General features: G+C 40.5%; 1 protein-coding gene across 5 annotated transcripts in view; it reads left to right on the forward strand.

The window, feature by feature from the left end:
* The window catches only part of GBF1 (golgi brefeldin A resistant guanine nucleotide exchange factor 1), a 97,838-nt gene that overhangs the window by 51,318 nt on the left and 22,972 nt on the right, over positions 1-23,548 (forward strand). For 2 of the 5 annotated variants that reach the window (XM_074544869.1, XM_074544870.1), the window contains exons 4-16: positions 4,148-4,279; positions 9,311-9,429; positions 10,049-10,157; positions 10,519-10,579; positions 12,291-12,345; positions 15,198-15,233; positions 18,920-19,055; positions 20,281-20,510; positions 21,022-21,190; positions 21,363-21,574; positions 22,249-22,347; positions 22,745-22,939; positions 23,260-23,446. In XM_074544869.1, the coding sequence (XP_074400970.1) occupies positions 4,148-4,279; positions 9,311-9,429; positions 10,049-10,157; positions 10,519-10,579; positions 12,291-12,345; positions 15,198-15,233; positions 18,920-19,055; positions 20,281-20,510; positions 21,022-21,190; positions 21,363-21,574; positions 22,249-22,347; positions 22,745-22,939; positions 23,260-23,446 (1,740 nt within the window). Of the gene's footprint in view, positions 1-4,147; positions 4,280-9,310; positions 9,430-10,048; positions 10,158-10,518; positions 10,580-12,290; positions 12,346-13,777; positions 13,853-15,197; positions 15,234-18,919; positions 19,056-20,280; positions 20,511-21,021; positions 21,191-21,362; positions 21,575-22,248; positions 22,348-22,744; positions 22,940-23,259; positions 23,447-23,548 lie in introns of all 5 variants that reach the window. The other 3 variants (XM_074544871.1, XM_074544873.1, XM_074544872.1) reach the window with 2 other exon arrangements.

Below are 23,548 nucleotides of genomic sequence, written 5' to 3' on the forward strand. Positions count from 1 at the left end.
TGGAGTGTGACAAATGAAAGCATTTGTGCCATTGTAATGAAATTAGGCAAACAGAACAGGCTTGACATCTCTGGGTTCCCCTTGTCAAACTGCATTTGTAATTCCAGCTTTGCATTCATGTGTGGCTGTGAATGGCACTGTTTCTCTCTTGGTTTGGTGGGTTGGGGCCCCTGAATGACCACTTTAATTCACAGGGCATTAGCTTTGAAGAGTATATTTTACAGACATCCTTAGAAAAGGATTGTAGTTAATTCATACTTCTCTTTCATTGGCTGGAATATCCTTGATTTTCAGACTGTGTTTTTGTTTATTGTTTGCAAAGCTTTTGTTACCATTTATTATAATGAAGTATTGATTTCAGAGATGCACAAAGCTTGCTTCCACACTTCCCTAGGGTATGTATACTGTGTTGCACAATCCCCACAGTATTTATGTGTTTAGAAACTAGGATGTAAGCTTCTGGCTCCTTAGCTGGCAGAATCCTGTTTTCTTTATCTATTAAGAGCTTAGATTAGGATAAGACAATGATACTGTGGGGAACCTGGAGAGAATATTTGGTGTCTTTTGATGACCTCTTGTTTATGAAGTTTAGTGGACATTGGCATTATTTTCAGGAAGGAAAACTAAAGCTTTCTCTCATAACACTAGCTGCACTATACAGACTGTATAGGTGGCAATCTGTTCTCCTTTCAGATCAGAAAATATGTACAAATGTGCTACCAACCGCACTATGTTGCAAGGGCTGGTCTAGGTATTGCAAGAAAAACAAAATGAGAGCAACTAAGACCCCCTTGTGGGGGAGAGGTGGCAGAGGATTCTTTTCACTTGAAACACTGCCTGTACCAGGGCTGTGTGGAGCAGAACATACACTCAGGAACAAATGAGTGTGGTTCATTTGTAACGTAGCGTTTTTGCACTTGTCATCCAACATTAATTGACTGTTATTGTCTGGGGTTAAATGTCAGAGTTGGAGTAAATTTGCTAGCTGGAAGTCAGGGTGTCTTTTAGCTCAGGTGCAGAGTGTCATGTGTTCCAGTCAGTCTGGAGAATTTGTTTTTGGAGTGGTGAAAAACGTGCTCCTCTGTTTATCAGCTGTAGAGCTGCTGTGGTTGCAGTTTGGCCAGGGCACCTAGAACCAGTATGCATATACTGTTCTGTGCCTGTTACCTAGGGACTATATGTAAAGCAAATTCAAGCTCTGAAGATTTTTAGAGGAACAAGTTACTGTAATTCTGTTTGCTAGATTTGTTAACTTTTAAATTAAACAGCTGATAATCACAGGACTAACTCAAAATAACTTCTCATTTCTCTGCAATCCTGCATTTTGACCTAGCTGAAATTAAACCAGTACTTATTTCAGCAGTTAAAATGTTTATGAAAATCCAGAAAGTGTGACCACTCCATGCTTGAGGATGGTTTTAAAAGGCAAGTACCTTTTTGTCCTTTTTTTCTTGGGACATATTCAATCTGACTTGCTGGTCCAGATTGCAGGGGCTTCTCATCCTTTGAGTGAAAAGACACAATGTTTTTGGTGTTAGTTGGATGAACTGAGAATAAAGTGCATGTCATGTAGGCCAGAATGGCAGTGTTTGCAGAAAGTGGTTTTGAGGATGACCCAGGAAGCACTTGCTGATACTTCAGTTTTCTGTGGCGTGAACTGATTGAGCCCCAAGGCAAGAGTCGGGAAGGCTGGATTTCTGCTCTGTTACAGTGTTACCTTTGTCTTTCTCTCACCTTAAGAAAAGAGAATGTCTGTTCATTGTGCAGCTCAGTTTGCAAGCAGGGAACACAGTGCTGCATGCTCAGAGCATTGCTGTGTCTGGGCTCGCCTCGCTGGAGAGTGCGTGGGATAGAGCTCAGACAGCCTTTCTGAAGGCTGGGCGTCAAAGGCCAACAGCTGCTGCATAAGAGGAGTCCAGGTCATGTGGTTTGGTTTGCAGTTGCCTGTCCTCAGGACAAATGATGTTGAAATAACTTGTCATAAACAATTTTTTCTTGTTCATTTACTCTGATTCGGAACGCATAGCCGATCCTGATAAGAGTCATTCAGGAGTGAAGAGTTGAACTGCCAGAGAAAGCAGCTTATGTGAGCGTTTTAGATCAGGAATGTGCCAACAGTGTGCTAACAATAAGAAAACTCGTCCGAGAGGGACCTGCTCCTGCACTTCAGGAGAAAATGGACGCCAGAGGTCTGATGCAGTTTGTTTGCTGAAGTGCCAGAATGGCTGGATGGGATTGCTGAAATGGGAGTTAGGTGCTTAAACATGAATTAGTTGATTAAATATCATTATAGACATGTGTGTCTAAGTGCAAATAATCCATGGGAAGAATGAAGGAAAGCGCTGTGGTCTCAAAGGAATTGTGTCCTCATTAAAATTGCCAGCCTGAAGAGTTGGCTTTTTGATACATTACTTAAGATACTCTTTCCTGTCTTCTCCACTTCCGTGCGCTGCTTTAAGCTAGCTGAGCATTACTGAGTGTTGTGCTGATGCTGGTCTCCACTTGCTTCTCTGAAATTTTGTTGAAAGGACCTGTGTGAAAAGAATGGGAAGTGCTTTCCAGTTGGTTCCCCAAAGCAGACCAGGCTCTTCATTTAAGTCTAAGTAATGTTTTAATGTAATTTTTTCCTGGCTTTGAGTAGATTTCAAAGGAAGGCTGCTTTAAGGAGTCCCTTGTGAAATTTTTTTCTCTTTGTGGATAGTTATTCAGTGTTTCCTCTTGTAATACCCTTGGCTGAAATCATGCTTGCAGATTTGGTGGGTTTTCAGATGGGTTTTTTGTTTGGTTGTTTTTTCCGCCCAGAGCTGAAACTGCTTACTTAAGTAGAGAACCATCCTGTATTTTCTAGTTAAAACACTGAGAAATGTCTCTTGCTAGAAAACTGGTAGAGAGAAAAGCAGCAGCTTGTCAAAGGATTCAGGAATTGCAGTCTTTTATTCTCCCTGTCTCAAAGAAGCTCATATGACAGATAAGTTCAATATTTGATTATTTTATTAAGGGTATAAATGCCAGTGATCCTGTGACACGATTAGCCATTAGACCTGTATCTTTTATTAGGAATAAAAAGTATGTTTCAGCAAGTTGAGCCAAGTGTTGTACTTAAATATTTCTGGTCTCAAAATTATTCAAGTTACTTTTAATGCATTCCTCTGTGCCTGTGTACTAGCCATCTTGTGGTTACCTTCACCTGTTTTTAATGCTTTTTCTCCTAAATCCCCCTCAGGGCTCCTCTTATCTTGATTCCTTCTGCTTTATTTGGTTGGGCTTGATTTTTGTTTTGTTTTGGTTTTTTGTTTGTTTTTCTTGGTCAATTTCCCTAGTTCTGGTTATTTTCTTCTGTATTTCTTTTCCATTCCCAAAGCATCTCTTGATCATCTTGGAAAGTTCAGGAAGCTTGTTAGTTGTTTTTTCTCCAGCTCAATAGCTCAGTGCCTTCTTGTACTGCAGCTTTAGAATGGGTCCTTGCTGGCCAAAACAGCAAGGAGAGGAGTGCCCTTTTCAATTGTTTGGTTGAGAGGCTTATACAGTTATTTTGAGAGCAAGACAGAAGAGTTTTTAAGTTCGGGTATCTTGTGAGGTTTTCCTGTCTTTGCCAAGCAAACATTTAGTGTTGTAGAAATGCAGTTTGTATTCAGGCAAGGAGCTGCAAGAGGTCCAGTGAACCTGGTTGGACATTTGTACTTTGCATGTGATTAGTGTGGAGTTTTATCTGTAGTAGGATGTTACAGGGGTGGCAGAAGGTGGGACAGGGTCTATAGAGTTCAAGGGTTCACACAGTTCCAAGGGTAATAGGGAAATGAAGCTACATCTGCCAATGAGTTAAAGCATAAATTTAGGCAGCAGTGGCCTCTGTGGCATTTACAGAGTGTTCCTACAATCAGATTTTAGAAGGCTCCAGAAAGCTGTTTTGAAGATTGCAAGAAAATGAACTTTACAAAGCATTGCATTTAAAATATACACATATACCTATGTGTGTGTTTGTGTGTGTGTACATGTAAAAGCAACCCTGACCTTCCCACCAGCCTTCTGAAACTAACCTAGAGCAGGCTTCTTTCCCTCTGAGATGAAAAATGTGTATTCTTAAAGAGAAAATGAATCCTAATAAATCAAGTCTAATTGTCTTTTAAAAATTATTTTTATTTTACAGAGCTATCTGAAATTGAACCGAATGTCTTTCTTCGGCCTTTTCTGGAAGTAATCCGTTCTGAAGACACTACAGGCCCCATAACTGGATTGGCCCTCACCTCTGTGAATAAATTCCTCTCATATGCACTAATAGGTATGTTATGTGACTTGGTGGGATTTACCAAAATGCCAGCCAAATGCATCTCTGTGTGCTGTGTCTTTGGCCAGGATACATGCTTGCAGTCTTAATATGGAGATTAGGGAAATAAGAAAATTGTCATTAACACTGGGGAAATCAGCATCTGCAGTTTCTTAATATCTTACTGGCTGATCTTTCATGGTCCTACAGCTGTGTCTGGAGACAGAGCCAAAGCCTCTGCTCTGCCCTGACTGCTGTGTGTGCTTAGGGCCTGCTGCACGACTGTGCTGGTCACCAGCTGCTTTTTAATGCCCTCCAAGCAAAAGGGCTAGGGAGGGAAGAATACCACCTTAGATTACAATGTTGTAACATGTAGAAACACAGTAGGATTTATTTAGTTTTGTGGACTAATATTTCTACTCTAGAGTGAGGATGATTTTTTTTGCCCGGTCCCAGACCTTGTCCAGTGATGTGCCAGTACTCTTCACTTTCCTCAATTGTCATTGTAGAGACTGTATTTTGTTGCTGATCAAACTTTCAAATTTGCACATTTTTCTTTGTAGCTGTGAAAGACTAATAATGTGCATGTGGTCAGTTCCCGTGGCTCAGCTGGCTTGTATCTCACTAGCTGGCTTTCTGTCTGCCATCAATTTGTCACCCTGTTGTTAATGGTACTCGATTTTTCTCTGTAAGTTCTGCTAGTACTTTGTGGTCATACCTCTGTGAATTGCAAAACCTGTTATCCATGTTTGTTTATATATAGTCTCACTTAAGGAAAATAATTTTATTAGTCTTCCTTCCCCCTGAGTTCAGATCTCTCAGTTCTTTTTCTCCTTTACATTGTAAGGGAACGCTTTGAATTTTTGGTTGTTTTAAATATTTAGTTCTTTAGAGATAGCCTGAAGACAGTTAGGGAAAGAAAGGGGCTTTATGTCCATGCAAATCACTTTTGCAGGAAAGACACAAAACTAAAATGAGCAAAAATAGAGACTTGCAGGAAAAAAGATTGAGGTGTTGGATGAAAATCTAGTGTATGAAGACTTCGGTTAGTGGATAGTGTTTGATAGAATTAAGTACAATAATATAACTAGAATGATGCAATAATGACAGACGTTTTTAGGACAATAAAAAAATTTTAAAAAATAAGCCTGTAAAACATGTCCCCCTGAAGAATTAAACAATAATGCAAAATATATGACTTTCAGCATTACAGTTAGGGATGGACTCTTCTTCTGGGCTTTTATGATCTATATCACATGTCCAGGCAATGTCTGCGCAGGCAACTGGCTACAAATCCTTGATTTGAGGCAGAAACAGGAAAAAATGGAGTTTAGAATTTATAGCCTTTCTCTAGCTACCTGTTGTTTAGAATATTAATTGGGTCACTCCAACAAGAGTGCATCCCTGTAGCTGTTGGTGATTGTGTGTGTTTGTAGTAGGCAGTGGAAGACTCTCTGCCTGGCTTTTTTTCTGGGGCAGAACCTGTAATTCAAGACCTTCGTTGTTGCTTCAGGTGACATTCAGAGCAGCCTTGTCTTTTGTGCTGCTCCAGATACCAGTTAGGCTGGGATTAGTGGTGCTGGCTGAACATCTGGCTAGGTTGTGTTGTTAAATGAAAGCTTTTTGGTATTATAATTTCTTTTTGTAATATGAGACTAAAAGTAGTCTAAAGACTGCTTGCCTAAACATAGGAAATGCTTAAAACTGTTCTTGATGTACAAATCTATCTCAAACTATACAGAGCAAGAGTGAAGAAAGGTGGCATAACCATGGTAGGCAAATTGCAGTGTGGCAGATAATATAGTGTGTTTTGGGGCTGCATAATGACAGGTGAAGCCAGCACTTTTTAAAAAAGTGATATTAGCTGTGTCTGTTCTCTGAGTGGCTGGTTTTTGCTGTTCACACTGGGTTGAAAACCAGGGTGCACTGAAAGGGCCAAACTCCTCTGATAAATATCTTTGTTTAAAATGGCTTTCTCTTCCCATTTTCAAAGTATTTCATTGCTAATCTTTGTGCAGTCTTTATTGCTTTTTTATTCTTTCATGTGTCAGGTGGTTACCTGTCTCCTTTTTAGGCCAGTATTTCTCAGGGGTACATTTTAAAACCAGTTAGAAAAGAATAATTCCTGAGTAGAGTTTAAGACTTCTGATCTCTGGTAGTTTGAATGGCATATTCACTAATGATATAGTGTGCAATCACAGCTCAGTTAGATAAAATTACTCGATATTCACCATGTGTATGTTTTAGCAGGAATAGTTAGCATTACAGTGATTATCTTCTGCTCTAAGTACTTCTTCTACAAGAGTTTTAGTTGATAAATTACACAATAACTTTTAAAGTACTAGAAAACTGTGTGGTAATACTAAACTCCTATTATTTGTATCCCTCAGATTAGTTATTTCCTTGCTCAGCAGTTTTGCAGTAGCTAGTGAGCTGTCAGCCTGCTGGATGAGCTTAAACCTTAGCTATTGGAAGACTAGTGGCTAAATTTCAGAATTAGGTTTTTCTGTAGTTCCCTCAGAAAAAGTATGTGCTCTTTTTATTGTCCACAGCAGCTTTTGACTCCATTTCTAAAGTTAGTTTTCCCTGATGTTCCTGGAAACTACATATCTGTAAGAAAGTAGCTGTTGCTCAGCTTCCAGTGAGAGGATTTGCTGTTTAAGTAGTTTAAGGCTTGTTCTCCCCTCCACTTTTTCTGTCTCCTTGGTGATTTATTTTAGTTCCATTAAAGGTGTTACTGAGCAGGCTTCTGGCTTTCCTGAATTCCCTCTGGTTCAGAGCCTGGATTTTCTGATTTCTCTTTGTTCTCTTGCCCACCTGTTGTAAGACTGCACCTGGTATGAAATGTGTGTATCTAGATGGGGTGTCTAGATCTTTGCATTGTAGATGGCAATTTTCAAACTGTTATTGTGCTCACTCAGACTTCTTGTTAGTGATTCTGAGCAGGCATCGATACATCTTTCTGTACTGTTTTCTCACAAGGGAACAAAGATTTTTGTCTGTATCTTGTTTCTGCAAAGTAGAAGTATCTGTGCTTTTAATTGAACTCAAGAGGCTTTATAAATTGACCTGAATTTGTAGTGCTGTTCCAGGGAGCCAGAACTGAAGTAGTCAGGCGTGATGTGTGTTGGGAGAGAGGTGTTGAAGGTAGGGGCTAGAACAGCGAAGCAGTACTCACAGATCTGTTAAAGAAGCAAGTGCACAACTTGCTTGCATTTCCTTTTCACACAGACTGTTTATCCATAACTATGATTAAATAGATCTCTAAGACCAGAGTAACTCACATCTCCTGGAAAAGGTGACAATGAAGTGAATCTCTGTGTGCTGCCTGTGGGAGACTTTTCTGCAGCAAGTTGCTTTTTCGTCTTGATTCCCACTGGGCTGCTTTCCACTGTGGCTGTTGAGGTTGGTTAACAGTAATGCTCACGTAGGTGCTGGCATTGTAACACCACTGTCTTTGCCTAATTTAATTAAGACAATTCAGAATGAGCCTACATCACCTTTGGTGATCTATGCTATTACCTCCATGAATAAGACTGCGTGACTGACCAACCTGTGACTGATTTTATTGCCTCTGGTAGAAGAGTAATAGCTTCTCATTGGGTTATAAGCCATTATTGGAGGTATGCAGAGGACTGCTTTTGACAGCCAGACCTCTTTCTTACCTAATGCTTCCAGTTTTGTATCCTGTTGTGTGCTGCTGATAAACTGAGTGAAAAGTGACTGATTGATTTTAGAACAGGCTTCTTAAAAGCTCAGTGAAGTTTGTTTGGCAAACCAGGAGAGGAACTCGCTCTAAACTGTGCAAGATTTCTGTGTGTGTGTGAACAATGTCAAAAGTAAGCCAGCTCTGTTCTTAAAAGGTATGTGTAAGAGATGGCAATGGCAAAGTGCTGCTCCTATGCTGATTTATGTGATTCTAAAGTACACTGGTGCCATTTCAGTTTTATGCAACTATGAGAAATTTCTTACCCTGCAGCCACTCGGGATAGGAGTGTGGTAGAGGGCTGCTGTCTCTGGACCACAATAAGGGCAGCTTTCTTTAACACCAAGGGCTTATAGCCCTTCCTAGATGTGAATGTTACTGCAGTCAAAGAGGGAATCTGCAAAGCTTCTCTGCAAAGCTTACAAGGTCTTGCTTGGTTGCTCTGTCAGCATCATTGTTGCTGGAGTTCAAGAGGCCCCATTGCCAATTTATGAGGTATTAAGCAATGTTTAGGTTGTCTCCTTTCTTTCCTAATGACTGTTTAGGTAGAAGGGTATCAAGATTCTTGCCAGTGCCATATTGTCTAAGTGAGAATGAAATCAAAGCCAGAGGCAGCTTTTCTGAAGCCACTGTAATGTAGCATGAGATACAGTTACTGGCAACAATCTCATCCTAAACATTCTCTCAACTGCACCATTGTTTGTAGCTGCAAAAGACTGAAATGGAGAGAAGGAGCCTTGATGAATGATGGAAGTGGGAGGCCTGCAACTCTGATATCTAAACTGTGATTGTGTCTGTCTGCTGTTTTCTCTGGGGAAAGCTGCTGGTCTGTTCCTTCCCAGCTCTCGTTCCTTGAGAAGGATGTAGAACAAGAGACAATTTTACTTCCTCAATTTAGTGGAACCTGTTTGGCATTTTCTTCTCATGAGAGTAAATTTTAGGTCCCCTATGTTTAAGACCTCTTTTTTCTTTATTCCCAAGGAGAATCTGAATGCATTTAATAGCTGATTGTGCTGTATTGTAGGGAACAAGACACAGTCTTAGAAGTTAACTCGTAAAACATAGAGAACCGGTAACAACGGAATTGTGATTATTTTCTTTGTTAAGTTATATTTTTTTTTGCAAATGTAAGTAGATTCTTGTTACATCTTTCTGAAAGCTCCCAGTTATAAAGCCTTTGTATTAGTGGGAGGTGAGTTATGTTCTTGTCAGGTCGACTCAGTGCAAGTCACATAAATTGAGAAAGCTGAATACACAATATCTCCATGTAGATGTCTCCCCACAGAGGTGGTAGACTGTAGATGGCTGTTCTGTGACACGTCTCTTATTCTGTTACTCAGATCCCAGCCATGAGGGCACAGCAGAGGGGATGGAGAACATGGCAGATGCTGTCACCCATGCTCGATTTGTGGGCACAGATCATGCGAGCGATGAGGTTGTCTTGATGAAAATCCTACAGGTAAGATGAGAGAAATGGTAATTACCATAATGGTTGCTGCCTGTTGTGGAACATATCCTGTTACATAGAAATGAAGAGGAGGAAGCAATGTTTTGACTCTGCAGGAGCTTAGTGACAGACTTTATTTTTAAACAAATGGCTCATATACCTGTGGCAAAAGCTTTCCAAATGAAAATAGTTAAAAGCTTAAATTAAATTATTTTAAAATTATGAACTTGATAATGTGGTACTGTTGGTAATCCTGCCTTCTGCATGGTCTGTGTTGGGGGAGTTAATTAAGAATATGGAGCTCTCAGACTTATTTTTGAGAAAAGTTTTTTGTTAAGTCAGAACTATGGACTGTATACCTCTTTGGTCTGTGTACTTCTGAACAGATATCTAGTTCCTGAATTTAAATATTGGGTAGCATGCAGTGTATCAGACCCCTTTTAGAAGTGGGTCAGATCATTCTTGTCTCCTGACTGGCTTCTTGAGCACAGTATTCAGTTTGAAATTACTCCAGGAAAAGCCTTCTTAGGTTTCCTGCTCATGGCAGTCTTTCTTGAGGAGACCAGCCTCCTCTTGGGAATGCATGCAAGTATCATTGCAGAGTGGTACATGTGGGTGCTGTTCTTCGCAGGTGTTGAGGACGTTGCTGCTCACCCCAGTGGGAGCCCACCTCACCAATGAGTCGGTGTGTGAGATCATGCAGTCCTGTTTCCGCATATGCTTCGAAATGAGGCTCAGTGGTAGGTTTGCTCATCCTTCTGCCGCCAAGAAACCCATCAGGTTTCCTCAGCATTAACTAGTGCTGTTGTAGAGCATGCATCCATGGAAAGCTGCTGAGCTTTGTATTATTTTGTCTTTCTACAACTTCATGGAAGATTTGCTGGGTGTTCGCTGTACGAGTTTGGACTGCTCTGTTCCCCAGCTGTGTAGCGCCACCTTGTGATGCCGTGACCGTTTGCAGTAACGCGGGGTTGGAGCTGGTTTTAATAAATTTGCCGTAATCTCTGTAAACAAGACTCGGAGGGGAGTCTGCTTGAAGAAGCCTCTTGATAATATCACACTGAGTAATGACACCTGTGTTATTTGTTTTTGTCTTCGCAGAGTTATTGAGAAAATCTGCAGAGCACACTCTGGTCGACATGGTGCAGCTGCTCTTCACAAGGTAAACCTGCTTGTGTTTGCCTCAGCATTGCCGAGATGGCCCTCTAAGGACAGAAAGATTCCACACTTCCACTTAAGGGCCCTCAGAAAAATCATCCAAAATGGTCATTATTTAGAGGTGGAAGGAGATGAAGGATTTGGCACTTTTCTCTAGGGCTGACCCTGTCAGACTGCAGGGAGACAGAGGTAGGGAAGGTTGCCTGGTTTAGGGTGTCCTTTGAGGAGAGATGGACAGCCAAGTAATGAAGAGCTTTAGGATAGAGAACCAGTTTCAGGACAGAGAATGCAAACTTCACTGGAAAAAAGGTGCTCTAAAAAAATATAGCTCTCTTTAGCAGAGAGAATAGAAATATTGTTGAATACCCACACACTGATTTCTAGCCGAGAGCTTTGACCTCACACATCAAAGAACATTTATAACACTTGAAATCGTGTGTCTTGCACAAACATTCTGCCCTTTTCAGCACCCTTCAGGTAATTAAGATGACTTCTTTAAAACTCAAGTAAGTTAATTAACTTAAAAACTGTTTCTCCAAATAGTGAAGTAATCATAGACTTTCCCTGGGTATTGTAAAAAGGAAACTTTTACAGGTACATATATACTTTTAGTAGAAAAATATTTTGGTGAAACTGGCAGCTTATGAAACACAGTTGCATCATATTTTTTTTCCCATTGTCACACAGTTCCAATGAGATCTCAGTTTTCTTCTCCTCTGCGTGTCCTGCATCATGCACTAGATGAATGTTGGGCAAAGGCAGAATCAGTCTCCTCAAAGAGGAGAAACCAAATTACTTTTTCTCCAAATGCATATGTGAATTTTACTTGGTGCTTTTTCATTGCTTACTCTGTAATCGTCTCCTCTGTCCTTCTTGGTAAGGCTCAGAGACACCATCACCATCTGTGCCTGTGGGCATTGGGATAGAGATGCAAAGCAGAGGCAGCAACTGCAGGGGTGATTTGGCCGTCTTGCTTTCCCAAAAACGAAACAGGCAAAGCTGTGCTCTAAGGCTTTTACATCCTCATCAAGTGAAGACAGAACTGTAGTAAAGAAACAGTAAAGAAGAGAGAGCAGGGTGTGTGCAATTGTAGAGCTGTATGTGCTGTCGTTTGGTAGCACGGGTGAGAGCAGCCTTTCTCATTCTGAGATGAGAACTGCTTGTCTCCAAAGATTCAGCCTAATGTACATCTGCTGCGCTCCACAGTTGTGTTTATATGATGCTGAACACAGGATAACTGCTGGGGTTTCTACAAATTCAAAGAGAAGAATTGCCATGACTAGTAACAAATAAAATGTACACTGCAAGAGTCCTGGTGTGTATGACACTGTTTCTGGCAGCATCACAGAAACCTGTTTTGAACAAATATAAATAGTCCACTGCTGAAAGCATACACTGAAGGAAAATAAATGGTCTTTACATGGCAGGAAAATCAATATAGAAAAACAGCCATTAGCAGTAATAGTGTGCAAAGCACCTCTCATCTATACTTGTGTGAGTTCTTTCCCTTGGCAGATTTTGGCAGGAAAAGAAGTTAGTAGTCTCTCTTTGTGAAGAAAACCTAATTTGGGTTTCTTCACAAAGAGGCTCATATACCTGTGGTAAACCTATGGGAGTTAGTATCTGCAGCATAACTGGAAAGACCAGCCTGCTTCTTTCCCCTTCTTGTTAATCCATATAAGCTTATGTATTTTGGCTTGCTCTTTGTATTTCAGGTTGCCTCAGTTTAAAGAAGAGCCTAAAAGCTACATGGGAACGAACATGAAGAAGGTAAGACCCAGCTCTGTGTTGACTGTTCTGCTCCTGTCTTTGGCTTGCGCTCATTTCTATTTTGTTTGTTTTCACACTTGTATTTCTTCGTTTCCACAAGTCCCAGTTCACTGAAAGAGCATGTTTAACCACATAAATGGACATAGGTTCGTTAATTCTATGGGATTAAGTCCAGATAGCCCAGTGACAAGTCTTTTTAATGATACTGCTGCCCAAGTGAGACAGTCTGGATTCTGGGAACAGCTATCAGTGCTGTGGGCTGGAAAACCCCAGCAAGTTCTGGGACCTGATGGTGTCATTGTCTGGTTATCTGCTGTCTTCTGCTCTCTCTCCAGCTTCTTTTAATCAATCTTCATTTGCTACAGGTCCAATACTGAGCTCTTGGGATATATTTTTGTCCACTTCCTCCTGTGTGGAAGGGAAACTTTTTGAGGCTGGTGAAACAGCATGAAAGCATGAAATGGGCTTTTGTAGAAAAAACTGGTGACTTATAGAAGGGACAGCATTCTGTGGTGAGCACCTTAGTTCACGTGATCAGTGCCATCTCTATTAGCAGTCAAAACACAGTAGACTTTTCATAATCTCCCTTTTCCTAAATGTACAATTTTCTGAGGGTAGAAGTTCTGGATTTGTTCAACACCACCATCTTGATAAATACAGTGAAGTTTTTAGTAACTGGAATCTGTATTTCAAATAACATTATGTGACCTTATATGATAATTAATGTAGTAATTTCTTATTGAGGAGAGGGCCTATTGAGGAACTCCATATATACTTCTATATTCTTTATATTCCATATGAAGAATGTCAATAAAGGTTGTTTGATTCTGCTGTTGAGAGCAACAGGATGGGGAAAAGTGCTAGAGAAGAAATAACCACCTTTCAACTTAACACTGAATATTCAGCTTATAGCTTCCACTCTGTTTGTATTTCAATAAGTTGAGAAAAGGGGCAGCATAGTGTAAGCATACATTTCAGAGCCATTATAGAAGTGTTTTGAGAGACTGAGTGCTTGGTTGTAGGAGTCTGAAACCTAGTAAGACTTAGGGCTTTACTTCTTGTATGGTAAACCAATGAGTGCTTGTTTCCCTTGCTGTGGAGAAGTCACAGGATTTGTGATGATGGTAGGCTGGTGCACAGAAAGCTAAAAGAGATCAGGCTCACGTCCTGCAGGAGCCAGGCTTTGTTGGTCTGTGTACAGGTGTGAAGGGAGGGTGACTGAATTGAGGAAGGCTGCCCTTCCCAAGTGATGGCTGCTCTCAGCTCGGTTAAGTGATGCTCTGTCTTGTGTCTGCTCTGTGCAGTTACCCTGTACTGTCTCTTTGCTGTGCATGCCAGGAGTGTGCCCTGCAGCCTTGCACTCTGCCAGGTTATTCTTCTCTTTGGGTTTATTTTGCTTTGTTTAAACCATGCATTTGCCTATCTTTCACAGATTTCTTCAGGTCTCCTCAACAAACTGGAGCTAAGTAGTTGGGAACAGCCCAAAGCCCTGAACCAGTTAGAGAGGGTATTGATCTTTAAGAACCTGAAGGTTGCTCTCTCCCTTCTCCTTTCTTACCTTACTCCCCTCTTCCTTCTCTTGTAAACACCACCTGAGAGAATAGTTACGTTGTGTGCAGCAAATCTCCCTCCACTCATTTGACACAGCATGGCTTTTGGAGACAGTGCATGCCGTGGTTGCTTTGCAGTGTTGTGGCTGCAGATGGGGCAGGCTTGGGAGGCAGAGACCTTTGTTTTACTGCAGCATTCACTGTCTTGGTGAGTGCCACCTCAGACACCATCACAGCATCCTCTGGGGGAAGGGAGGGGAGGGCCTGGGTAAGACTTCACAGTGAAAACTTGAAAAAAGGAAACTTAAAAAGTGTAGATTTGTCTCTGAAGTGTTGTGTGTCTTGCCTGTTGATCTGTATTATAGACATAGCTTCTCCATATACCGGAGGAGTCTTTTGACCCAGCATGCCGTAACATTTTTTTAGTCAAGGTGAATCTCTAAGCTTTGTTACTTGGTACAGGGCTACAGAGTTCAATGCTTTCTGAAGATTTTTTGAAGGAGATTGCTGTGTATTTTCAACATCTTTTTTTCATGTTTCTACTGAAAATATGTGTCCCAGCACATTATATGCTAATGGGGGATCAGTGGGGCCAAACAGATTTACAAAATGTGTTAGTCCCTGCTAATTCCCCTAGATAGTACTTCTAAAGAAATACTGTAGGCATGCAGATTATTTGGTTTGGATCAATCATAGTAACCCTGAAAAACTAACTTAGGGCAGTTCTCGGTTTTCCATGTTGGTTCATAAACTTAATGTAGCTTTAATTTTTGTCTTCTGTTGATGTTACTTAGTCCAGACAGAGCCGAACAGAACATTTAGAAACACCACTCTTGTCCTGTGTCTAAGACAAAAATAGTTATATGAACAGGATAGTTTGAGGCTCAAGACTTGCAGATTTGTGCAGAGTTACACAGAAAAAAAAAGACTAAGAAATGTTTCCCTTTGCAGTAGAAAGCATTCTAGGTAAACTGGATTCTGCTGTGGGAGTGAGGAGGAACATAAATCTGAATCTTCACAGATTTTTGGGGTGCCTTTTTTTCATAGTTGCCTAAGATGCATAAATGCATTCACCAAATAACCTTGATTAGCTGTTGCAGTACAGGCAGGTATGAAAATGAGCTGACTGGATTGCCTTGGTGTCTCCAGGACTCAGACCGTGGACTGCGTTCTCTCTGCATGCTTCTGTGTCTTGAACGCTACTTGGTGTGCTGACCAGCTCCATGCTGCATTAGAATGAGCTCATGTTTTAGTGTAATCACTTTAATTACTAATCATTGGCCCCTGCCCTTTTCTCTTGAGGCTTACAGTATCTTATGGAAAAACAAACGAGTACAGGTAAGGTGGCTTGTAGAAAAATGAGATCTTGTGGACCCTTTAAAAAGAATCTTGTAGTCTTACATTTTTCTTCACCTTCCTGAACCTTAGTTAGGGTTTTATTTCTAAAACCTCATCTATCAAAGGAAGCATTTGGAGTCTTGTATTTTTTTTCTTCTATAATTTTGTGGACATTTCTTTATTCAAAGGTAACTCAGAAAAATGTAATTGAATCTGTACAGAATTTCAAGATAAACAAACAGTACGTCTGAGCTCCCTCTCTCATTTCTAAAGAATATTTTTTAAATACCAACACCAAATGGTTTTTACTGTCAAAAAATACAAGCTTAATGTAGTCAAGGATGTTGATGATTAGAAAACTAATGTAACTCTAATATCACTGAGCATGGAAGAGGGAATGAGAGTTTTAGATAATTTGTAAGATTCAGGATATGCTAATGGTCTATTAAATGCCATTTAACTGCTGCATTTAATCAAAAAGGCAATGTTAGGTTTAAAATATCAGTGTGTTAACATACCATGAAGCTTTCTAGAGAAACTGGGAAATGTCTTGAAATTGAAGGTGAAAACAAAATTTAGAAATAGTTCCTTTAGTTAAAGGCAAACTGTACAAGTGTTTTTACATTTTTTATACTAACATTAAAAGCAAAGAGATGTGAGATTGTTACCTTTAATTCAAAGAAAATCCAGAAGGAATGATGTTACTTGCTGTCCTTTGATACATGTATTGTTTTAGAATTCCCAAAGTCAGTGTTTGTTTGTTAAAACAGCATTTAGCCTGCTGACACTGGTGAAATGTTTCTATTAAGCTTTTCTGTTCGATTCTGCTAATTTTTAAAGCTGTGCAATAATTTGCTGCATTGAAGCAAAAGGAGATAGCAAAATATAAAGGAGGGAGGGCAAAATTATATTGGAAATAGTCCTATATAGTCCTTCTAGGTAATTCTAATAAAAGGATACCTGTTTTTGTAGAATGTGGAGATTGGATAGTATGAGATGAAAAAGACCTGCTGGGTAATCTCATCTCACCCCACCCATCCCTCCATTCCCCGAAAAAAAAACAAACCTAAAAAACCAGAACAAAAAGCACAAAAAAATGAAACCCACAAAAAACCACACCAACCAAAATCCCAAAAAACACCACAACAAAAAAAATAAAACCACCTAAAAAGGTCAAATAAACTTAGATTCTGGTCTAAATGATTTATAGTCTGATTAAATGTTTTGGAATCTTTAAAAATCAAGTAAGTCTTCTTGCTTGCCTGACTACACTGTTTCCCATCCGTGTGAAGCTGTTGTGACTCAGTCTCTGAAGGATGGCACAGGTTCATTGAAATTATTACAGATGGACCTGTATCTTATGGCCCTCGAGATGCAACCTTGGAAGTTAGAACAGAACACAGGACAGTCACAGAGGGTAGATTTTGGGTCTGAGGAAAAATGATTTTTGAAAGGGCTAGTGTTGAATTGAGGTGGTATTTGGTGTTGTATAAAAGGGGAGATTAGAAACAGTAATTAAGTTATGAGGTTGCATTGTCTGATGGAATGTTTAAACTGTTAGGTGTTTCTCAGGAGTGGTACATGCTTAGCCTGTATCAGTATCTCAGCTCTGTTTTGCTGATTCAGTTCTGCATCCTGCTGGAAGTAACTTTTAACCCATCAAATAATGATAACTGGCCTTAGTAGCTAAAGTGATGTCTGTTTTGAAATTGTGTGAAACAGACTTTTTGATTTAACATATAATGCTTCCAGATTTCCTTCCTAATGAAAGTAGTTTGGTACAATGAACCACTAGTCTTCAGATCTTACTGTGTAAGTTACTGAAAAATGATAAAAAAATACAGCTGTTTCTATAATAGCTGGTAGGTAAAACTGTATTGTCTAATTTGTAGCTTAAGCCTTCGATAATTGCAGCTGTTGGTAGTATTTAAGGCTCAGATTTCAGAAATTGGCAAGAATCAAAACACATATTTTATATAGCCCTATGAAGCAGGAATAAATAGGAAGGGTGAGAAAGCTGATAATTTTGATATGAAAGGTTTGTGATCCCTAAGCATTGTAAAACATTTTGACATCTGCAAAATTTGGTTTTAGCTATGTGCTTGTCCTGTAAGTATTTGCCAGAAGCTGTGATTTAGAAGATTGTTGCTGCAATCTTTGAAAGAAATAACAAGGAGCTAAGTAATTCTGAACCTGTTAATCAGCACACTCAAGGAAACTGTAGCATAGCTAAAACCTGGGGATTAGTCATCAAACAAATAAAACTTGTGTGAAGAAAAGTTATACAAATGGCTTACTGCAGTGGGATATAACATTTTGACAAGCTTTGTTTAAATGGGAAGAAATACAGGCTGAGGCCATATACAGGGAGTTAGAATTCTACCTGGAAAATGGAAAGAGAAGGAAGAACAGTAGTAGAACCTAGAAGATTTATTGGCTTTTAAGAGTAGTAGTAGCTGAATGGAGTTAAGTTGCAGAAAAAGGAAGAGACTAATTAATATGGCTGTCCTCTACATAAGCTAAATCTGATGCTAGAGATATAAGAAATAATGAATATTTTAGCCCAAAATAAAATTTAATTGTCATAAATTTGCGAAGAGGAATACTGAAGAGGGCCTGGTACTGAAACTTGCTGAATGGTTTCCACAACATGCAAGATACCTGTTCAGTGCTTAATTTGCACTCAGACTGAGGGGGTGGCAGCATCAGAAAAGCTGCCTGCAGCTACTAAATGCAAGAGTACATGCAATCCTGCACTTGGAGGAACTTATGTCGTAAGGAACTGGTTTTCATGCTGGCCAGGGCCATTGGCCATGTGGCTAAATATCATACTGTTTTTCTGGAGTTCTAGAGGATTTCTGCATTCCTGAAATAGCAGTGCTGTGCAGCAAGTGCCACAGTCTGCCCTGCTCCTGCTTTTGTTCTTCTTTTCCCAATCAAAGTTCTGTGTACAAACTAGAAGAACAATCATGATCAACAAAAATATCAAGAGTTAAGGTTAGGTTTAGAAGAGAAGTAATGACAGAAGGCAGGTGAAAGGAGAATGAGGTTTGTTTCTAAATTGCTGAGATAGCATTTGCGATGTAACATGCACCAGCAGCAAGTGAAGTGTTAGAAATACTTGTTAATAGTGAGCACGGAGGAATGTGAGCATGGCATTGCTACAAAGATGAAGAGTGAATCGAGGCAAGAGGTCAGTGACAGAGCTGCAGCATGCTCATGCTGCATTTCCAGCTTGATATATAGATGGTGACATTTTAGCTTCATGTCAGACTTGACTAATGCTTGCTTAGATACTTTAATCAATGCCCTTTAGAAGTCTAGGAGCTTTGGTAAAAGCAGAGAGATTTGGAATGTGTAGGTCTAAGAGAATTCTTTTTCCTAATTTAAAGTTGGGAGGTATTGATAGGGAGTAGGGAGTGCTGTGATAATTGAACTGTTAAGTATATATTATAGCAGAGTCACTAAGTTAATTGTCCCTTGATTTAGGTGTGGAGTGTTGGCTAATATGTGGGGAGTCAAGGGGTAGTTTGCATGATTTTGAGGTGCTGATTAATTTGTGTGATATATTTAAGTGCTACTGCCAGACTTTAAATTTTTTGAGGTAGCCTTTATGAGTTGGCTTGTGTAATCCATTATGCTATGTGGTTTTTGCAGCACTGATACTAATGATTATTGGTTTTCAGTTGAAAATGAGAGCTGGAGGAATGAGTGAATCATCAAAATGGAAAAAGCAGAAGAGATCACCTAGGCCTCCTCGACATGTAACTAAGGTCTCTCCTGGGACAGAGCCATCAGCAGGCAATGCTACTAATACTACAGGTAAGTTGAATTTTTTTTCAAGAGACCAGACAGCATCTATGCTAGAGCTTTTTTGAATGTATCTTTAATTTCTCCTAATGTATTGTTTTGCATTAATTCTTTTAAAAATACTTCTCAGTTACTGTAGCAATAAGACATATCATAGCTTTTCAGGTCCAGGAGAAAGTTTTCAGGAAATGGAATATATATTGATGAGAAAGGCATGGCCCTGCACATAACTGAACAGCATTTCTGTGCCTTCAGCATGCCTCGTAGGGGTAGTTTGGACAGAAGAGAATGCACACCTGGAGAAGGGGCTGAGGGTGAGGACAGCCATGTGGTGCAGAGGAGTTGAAGGATGCAGCAGATAGAAGAGACTGAGAACAGGAACACTGACAAGAGGAGAGCCAAGGGCAGTAGTGACAGCACAAGGGGGCATAGTCCTAAGCTGCTCCAGGGGAGGCCTAGCTTGGACATTAGGAAGAATTTCTTCACAGAAGGGGTGATTAAACATTGAAAGGGATTGCCCAGGGAGGTGATGCAGTCACCTAGAGGTGTTTAAGGAAAGACTGGATGTGGCACTCAAGTGCCATAGTTTAGCTGACATGGTGGTGGTGGGTCATAGGTTGGACTCGATGATCTCAGAGGTCTTTTCTAACCTAACTGATTCTGTGATTCCATAAGGAACACTTAGATTCTTGGAGCACTGTCTCATATTTAGAGACAGAATTTGGTAGAAATTCTTCACTGCTCGTATTTCAGATCCATTTGAATTGTAATGCAACTTCGTTTGTTTAGGAAGAATTAAAGATATTGGTCCTGCTTTAGAATCAAGTCAAAATTCTCATTCTGAAGGAATGATTAATTCTTGATGCAAGTGTTTAAAGGGGTTGTGTCATTATATTAAAGAATAAAGTACACCTTTTAGACTTTGCAGATTCCTTCTTAGGTAAATGCTCTGCATCCTTTATCTAAGTATATAAGTTAGCTAATTTGCTGAGCCAGTTAGACCCCAACTATTGTGTTAAATTTGGAGAACTGCTAGTACCTCCAATGTTCATCTATTTAATTCATTAATACCTAGAAAGAGATGTCTTAGTTTATCTATGTTCTCACATTAGTGTGTTGCTGAGATTATTTGTAGTATGAAGTAGCAATGAGAGAATTTGTTGTTGCTGTGTTTAATGTATGAATTTGTGTTGAGGGACAGAGCAATACTGATCATTTTGCTTCTGTTTCTCATCAGCAAGTGGAGTTGCTTTCATAGATGGGCCTTCTCCCAGCTCCTCTGGGAGCTCAGAAAATGTTTCATCAGCGGTCAGCCCTGTTACAGACAGTGGGCTGGAATTGTCCTCACAGACAACATCCAAGGAAGACCTGACAGATTTGGACCAAGTCGCTTCTTTGGGACTTAATGCAGGAACACCTTCAAATGAGGCCAAAGTCACTGAAAATCAAAACCAGCCTGAACTCCAGGTACATGAACATAATTTGCAAAGAAAAGTTCCAACTACCAGCATGATCACTTCTCTCCACAACAGTAATGATATTGAGAGGATCGTAGAGCCACAGAGAGCCTTTCAGAGCTGCAGATGTTTTGAATGGTAAAAATGCTAGGAAGGCTTAAACAAAAGTAGTGTGCTGAAGTTGTGTAGCATTTCAAAAAAATGAGCAAAATTTTTCACCTCAGAGGGAGTAAAAACTGATAGGTTATGGAAGTATTTTTGAGGTAAAGTCCATAGTCTCACAACCCAGAGTTATATAAAGCAGATAAGAACTTGATGTAAGTGGAAGGATAAAGAGGATTGCAGCTTAGGTAGAGGCTCTCTTTTCTCTTAAGTTTTGTTTTTATGGTACTCTTCCATTAGTGACCTGTGTTGTTTTAATAGTTAGAGATTACCTGCAAACAAATGAGACCTTTTTTTCACTTGTCTGGGGCTTAACTCTTCTTTTGCTTCTTTCATTCTCAAATGACATTTCAATGAAGAACGAAAGTCTGAGGGAGGAGAAGGTCCAGTCAGCTTCTGTTGAGTCTATCCCCGAGGTCCTAGAGGAGTGCACATCTGTAGCAGAACATTCTGACTCTGCTTCAGTTCACGACATGGACTATGTAAACCCCCGGGGAGTGCGTTTTACTCAGTCTTCCCAAAAAGAAGGTGAGAGGTGGGCAATGCTGCTGAAGCCCTGCTTCATTTCTACTGTTCTATTTCACTTCCTGCTAAGAGGCTGATAAGCTCCTGTTCCTTAGTAGGTCTGTACCAGTTTTTAACACTTGCTAGGCACCTGCAAAAAGCAAATTTAGATTGCTAATCTCTCCTTTTTCTTCAGGAGCAGCTCTGGTCCCATATGGGTTGCCATGTATCAGAGAACTGTTCCGCTTCCTCATCTCGCTCACCAACCCTCATGACCGCCACAACTCGGAGGTGATGATCCACATGGGGCTGCAGCTGCTGACCGTGGCCCTGGAGTCTGCACCCATCGCAAACTGCCAGTCCCTGCTGGGGCTCGTCAAGGAGGAGCTGTGCCGGCACCTCTTCCAGGTGAGTCTGGCTTGTGCTCCCATGGAACTGGCACTGGGGAGTCAGATAGGAATGTCCATCAGAGAGTGTATTGAAATTCAGTATGATGAGCTTTGGCACGTCTGCAAGCGAGCTCTCTCCTGCACTGCAGTGAGAGTTCTGAATTGCACCAAATGGCGCTGTTGCAGAGCCAGAGAGGTTGTCGTGCTATTTTCTTTTTCTGCAGATCAGGGCCAAGAAGGATGAGTGCGATTTGAATGAACTGTTACTGTGGGATAACACTGTGTTTTGACATAATTGGTTTTGTGGTAATTATGAATGCAAGTTACCAGCTTAGTAGTAGGCAGAACTTTTAGGGGATAGCAAGCTATTAATTGCAGTGGGATCATCTCAGAGGCAGGTCTTCTCCCAAGTTCCTTCACCACTAAGAGTCTCTGTGGACTTGACAAAAGAACCAAGTTGTAGTAGGTAAAATGTTACCACACACAAATGAGAATTAAGTATATTCATCCTCACTAGAAAAAGTGGGACCAGGAGGTTGAACAAGGGATTGTTTTTTAAAATGTCATTGATATGGGGGGCAGTGTGTGAAGCTTTGGCTGGTTGAAGGTGATGCCTGCCGTGCCCTAGTACTGCTACTTACAGCACATAATGACTTGCCTTTGTAATTAAAGAGTTTTTTGTTTCTTCTTCAGCTACTGAGTGTTGAACGGCTCAATCTGTATGCAGCCTCCCTCAGGGTATGCTTTCTTCTCTTTGAGAGCATGAGAGAACATCTGAAATTCCAGCTGGAGGTGAGTTTTTTTATATCACTGGGTGCCTCATAATAGTTTGCTGGCCTTCAGTTAAATGCATACATCTGAACAGTAAAATAGAGTCTAAGTGTCACATTATGTTTGTATAAATTACTCAGTGTTATGGGTAGGCTGTGTAGGCCTTTTTCTGTTGGAAAAGCAAATCTGTTGGAGACTGGTGTACTATGCTGCCTGCCTTCAGACTGTATTTTTAGAACTGTAGATCCAGTAGAACTGTTTGAAACCTTTTTACAGCCTCCTTCAGAATGAGCCATCATTAAAGATGGAATGTTATGGGGGAAGGTGAAGCTTAAATCTCCCTCTGCAGTCCTCAAAGCTGTTCACTGTCCTGCTTTTTTTTCTTTCCTTAAACTGAGCTGCCCTGTGTTTCTGCCAGATGTATATCAAGAAGCTGATGGAAATAATCGCTGTGGAAAACCCAAAGATGCCCTATGAAATGAAGGAGATGGCTTTGGAAGCCATTGTTCAGCTGTGGAGGATTCCCAGCTTTGTGACTGAGCTGTACATTAACTATGACTGCGACTACTACTGTGCCAACCTGTTCGAGGAGCTCACCAAGCTGCTCTCCAAGGTGCTGAGCCCCGGCAGGGGCAGGGGCAGGGAGGGGCAGCCGGTGACTCTGGGCACAGCTGAACAGTGGGAGCGCTCACAGGGTCTGGGGGTGTGAGCTGGGGCCATGGGGAAGGGCACTGAACATTGGGAAGCAGAAGAGAAGAATAGTCATGATGCTTTCATAATATCAGAGCAAATAAACTATTAAATACAAGCTAGACAGCTTAGGGTGTTCTGTTCTAGTTTTTTGCCTTCCCCAAGTTGTGGGGGAAAACTTAATTGCCCTGTTATGGTGAGAGAGACGTGAAAGTTGACTAATACTTACATGTTATTTCCCAGAATGCCTTTCCAGTTTCTGGACAGCTGTATACTGTCCATCTGCTGTCTCTGGAAGCATTGCTGACAGTGATAGATAGCACTGAGGCACATTGCCAGGCCAAAGTGCTGAGTAACATACATCAACAAGAGAAGGAAGTTGTCAAACCCAGCCCAGAAACCATCAACAGCACCAAAGAAGCAAGCAATAGTAAGAACCCTTTCTTTGATATTTTAATATTAAGCTTAGTCTTGTGCTAAACTTGGAGGTCTCATTTTGGTTGCTGACATAGTAAACTCCTTAAATACATGT

The sequence above is a fragment of the Zonotrichia albicollis genome, chromosome 7 (genome assembly GCF_047830755.1).
Source record: "Zonotrichia albicollis isolate bZonAlb1 chromosome 7, bZonAlb1.hap1, whole genome shotgun sequence".
Classification (NCBI taxonomy): domain Eukaryota; kingdom Metazoa; phylum Chordata; class Aves; order Passeriformes; family Passerellidae; genus Zonotrichia; species Zonotrichia albicollis.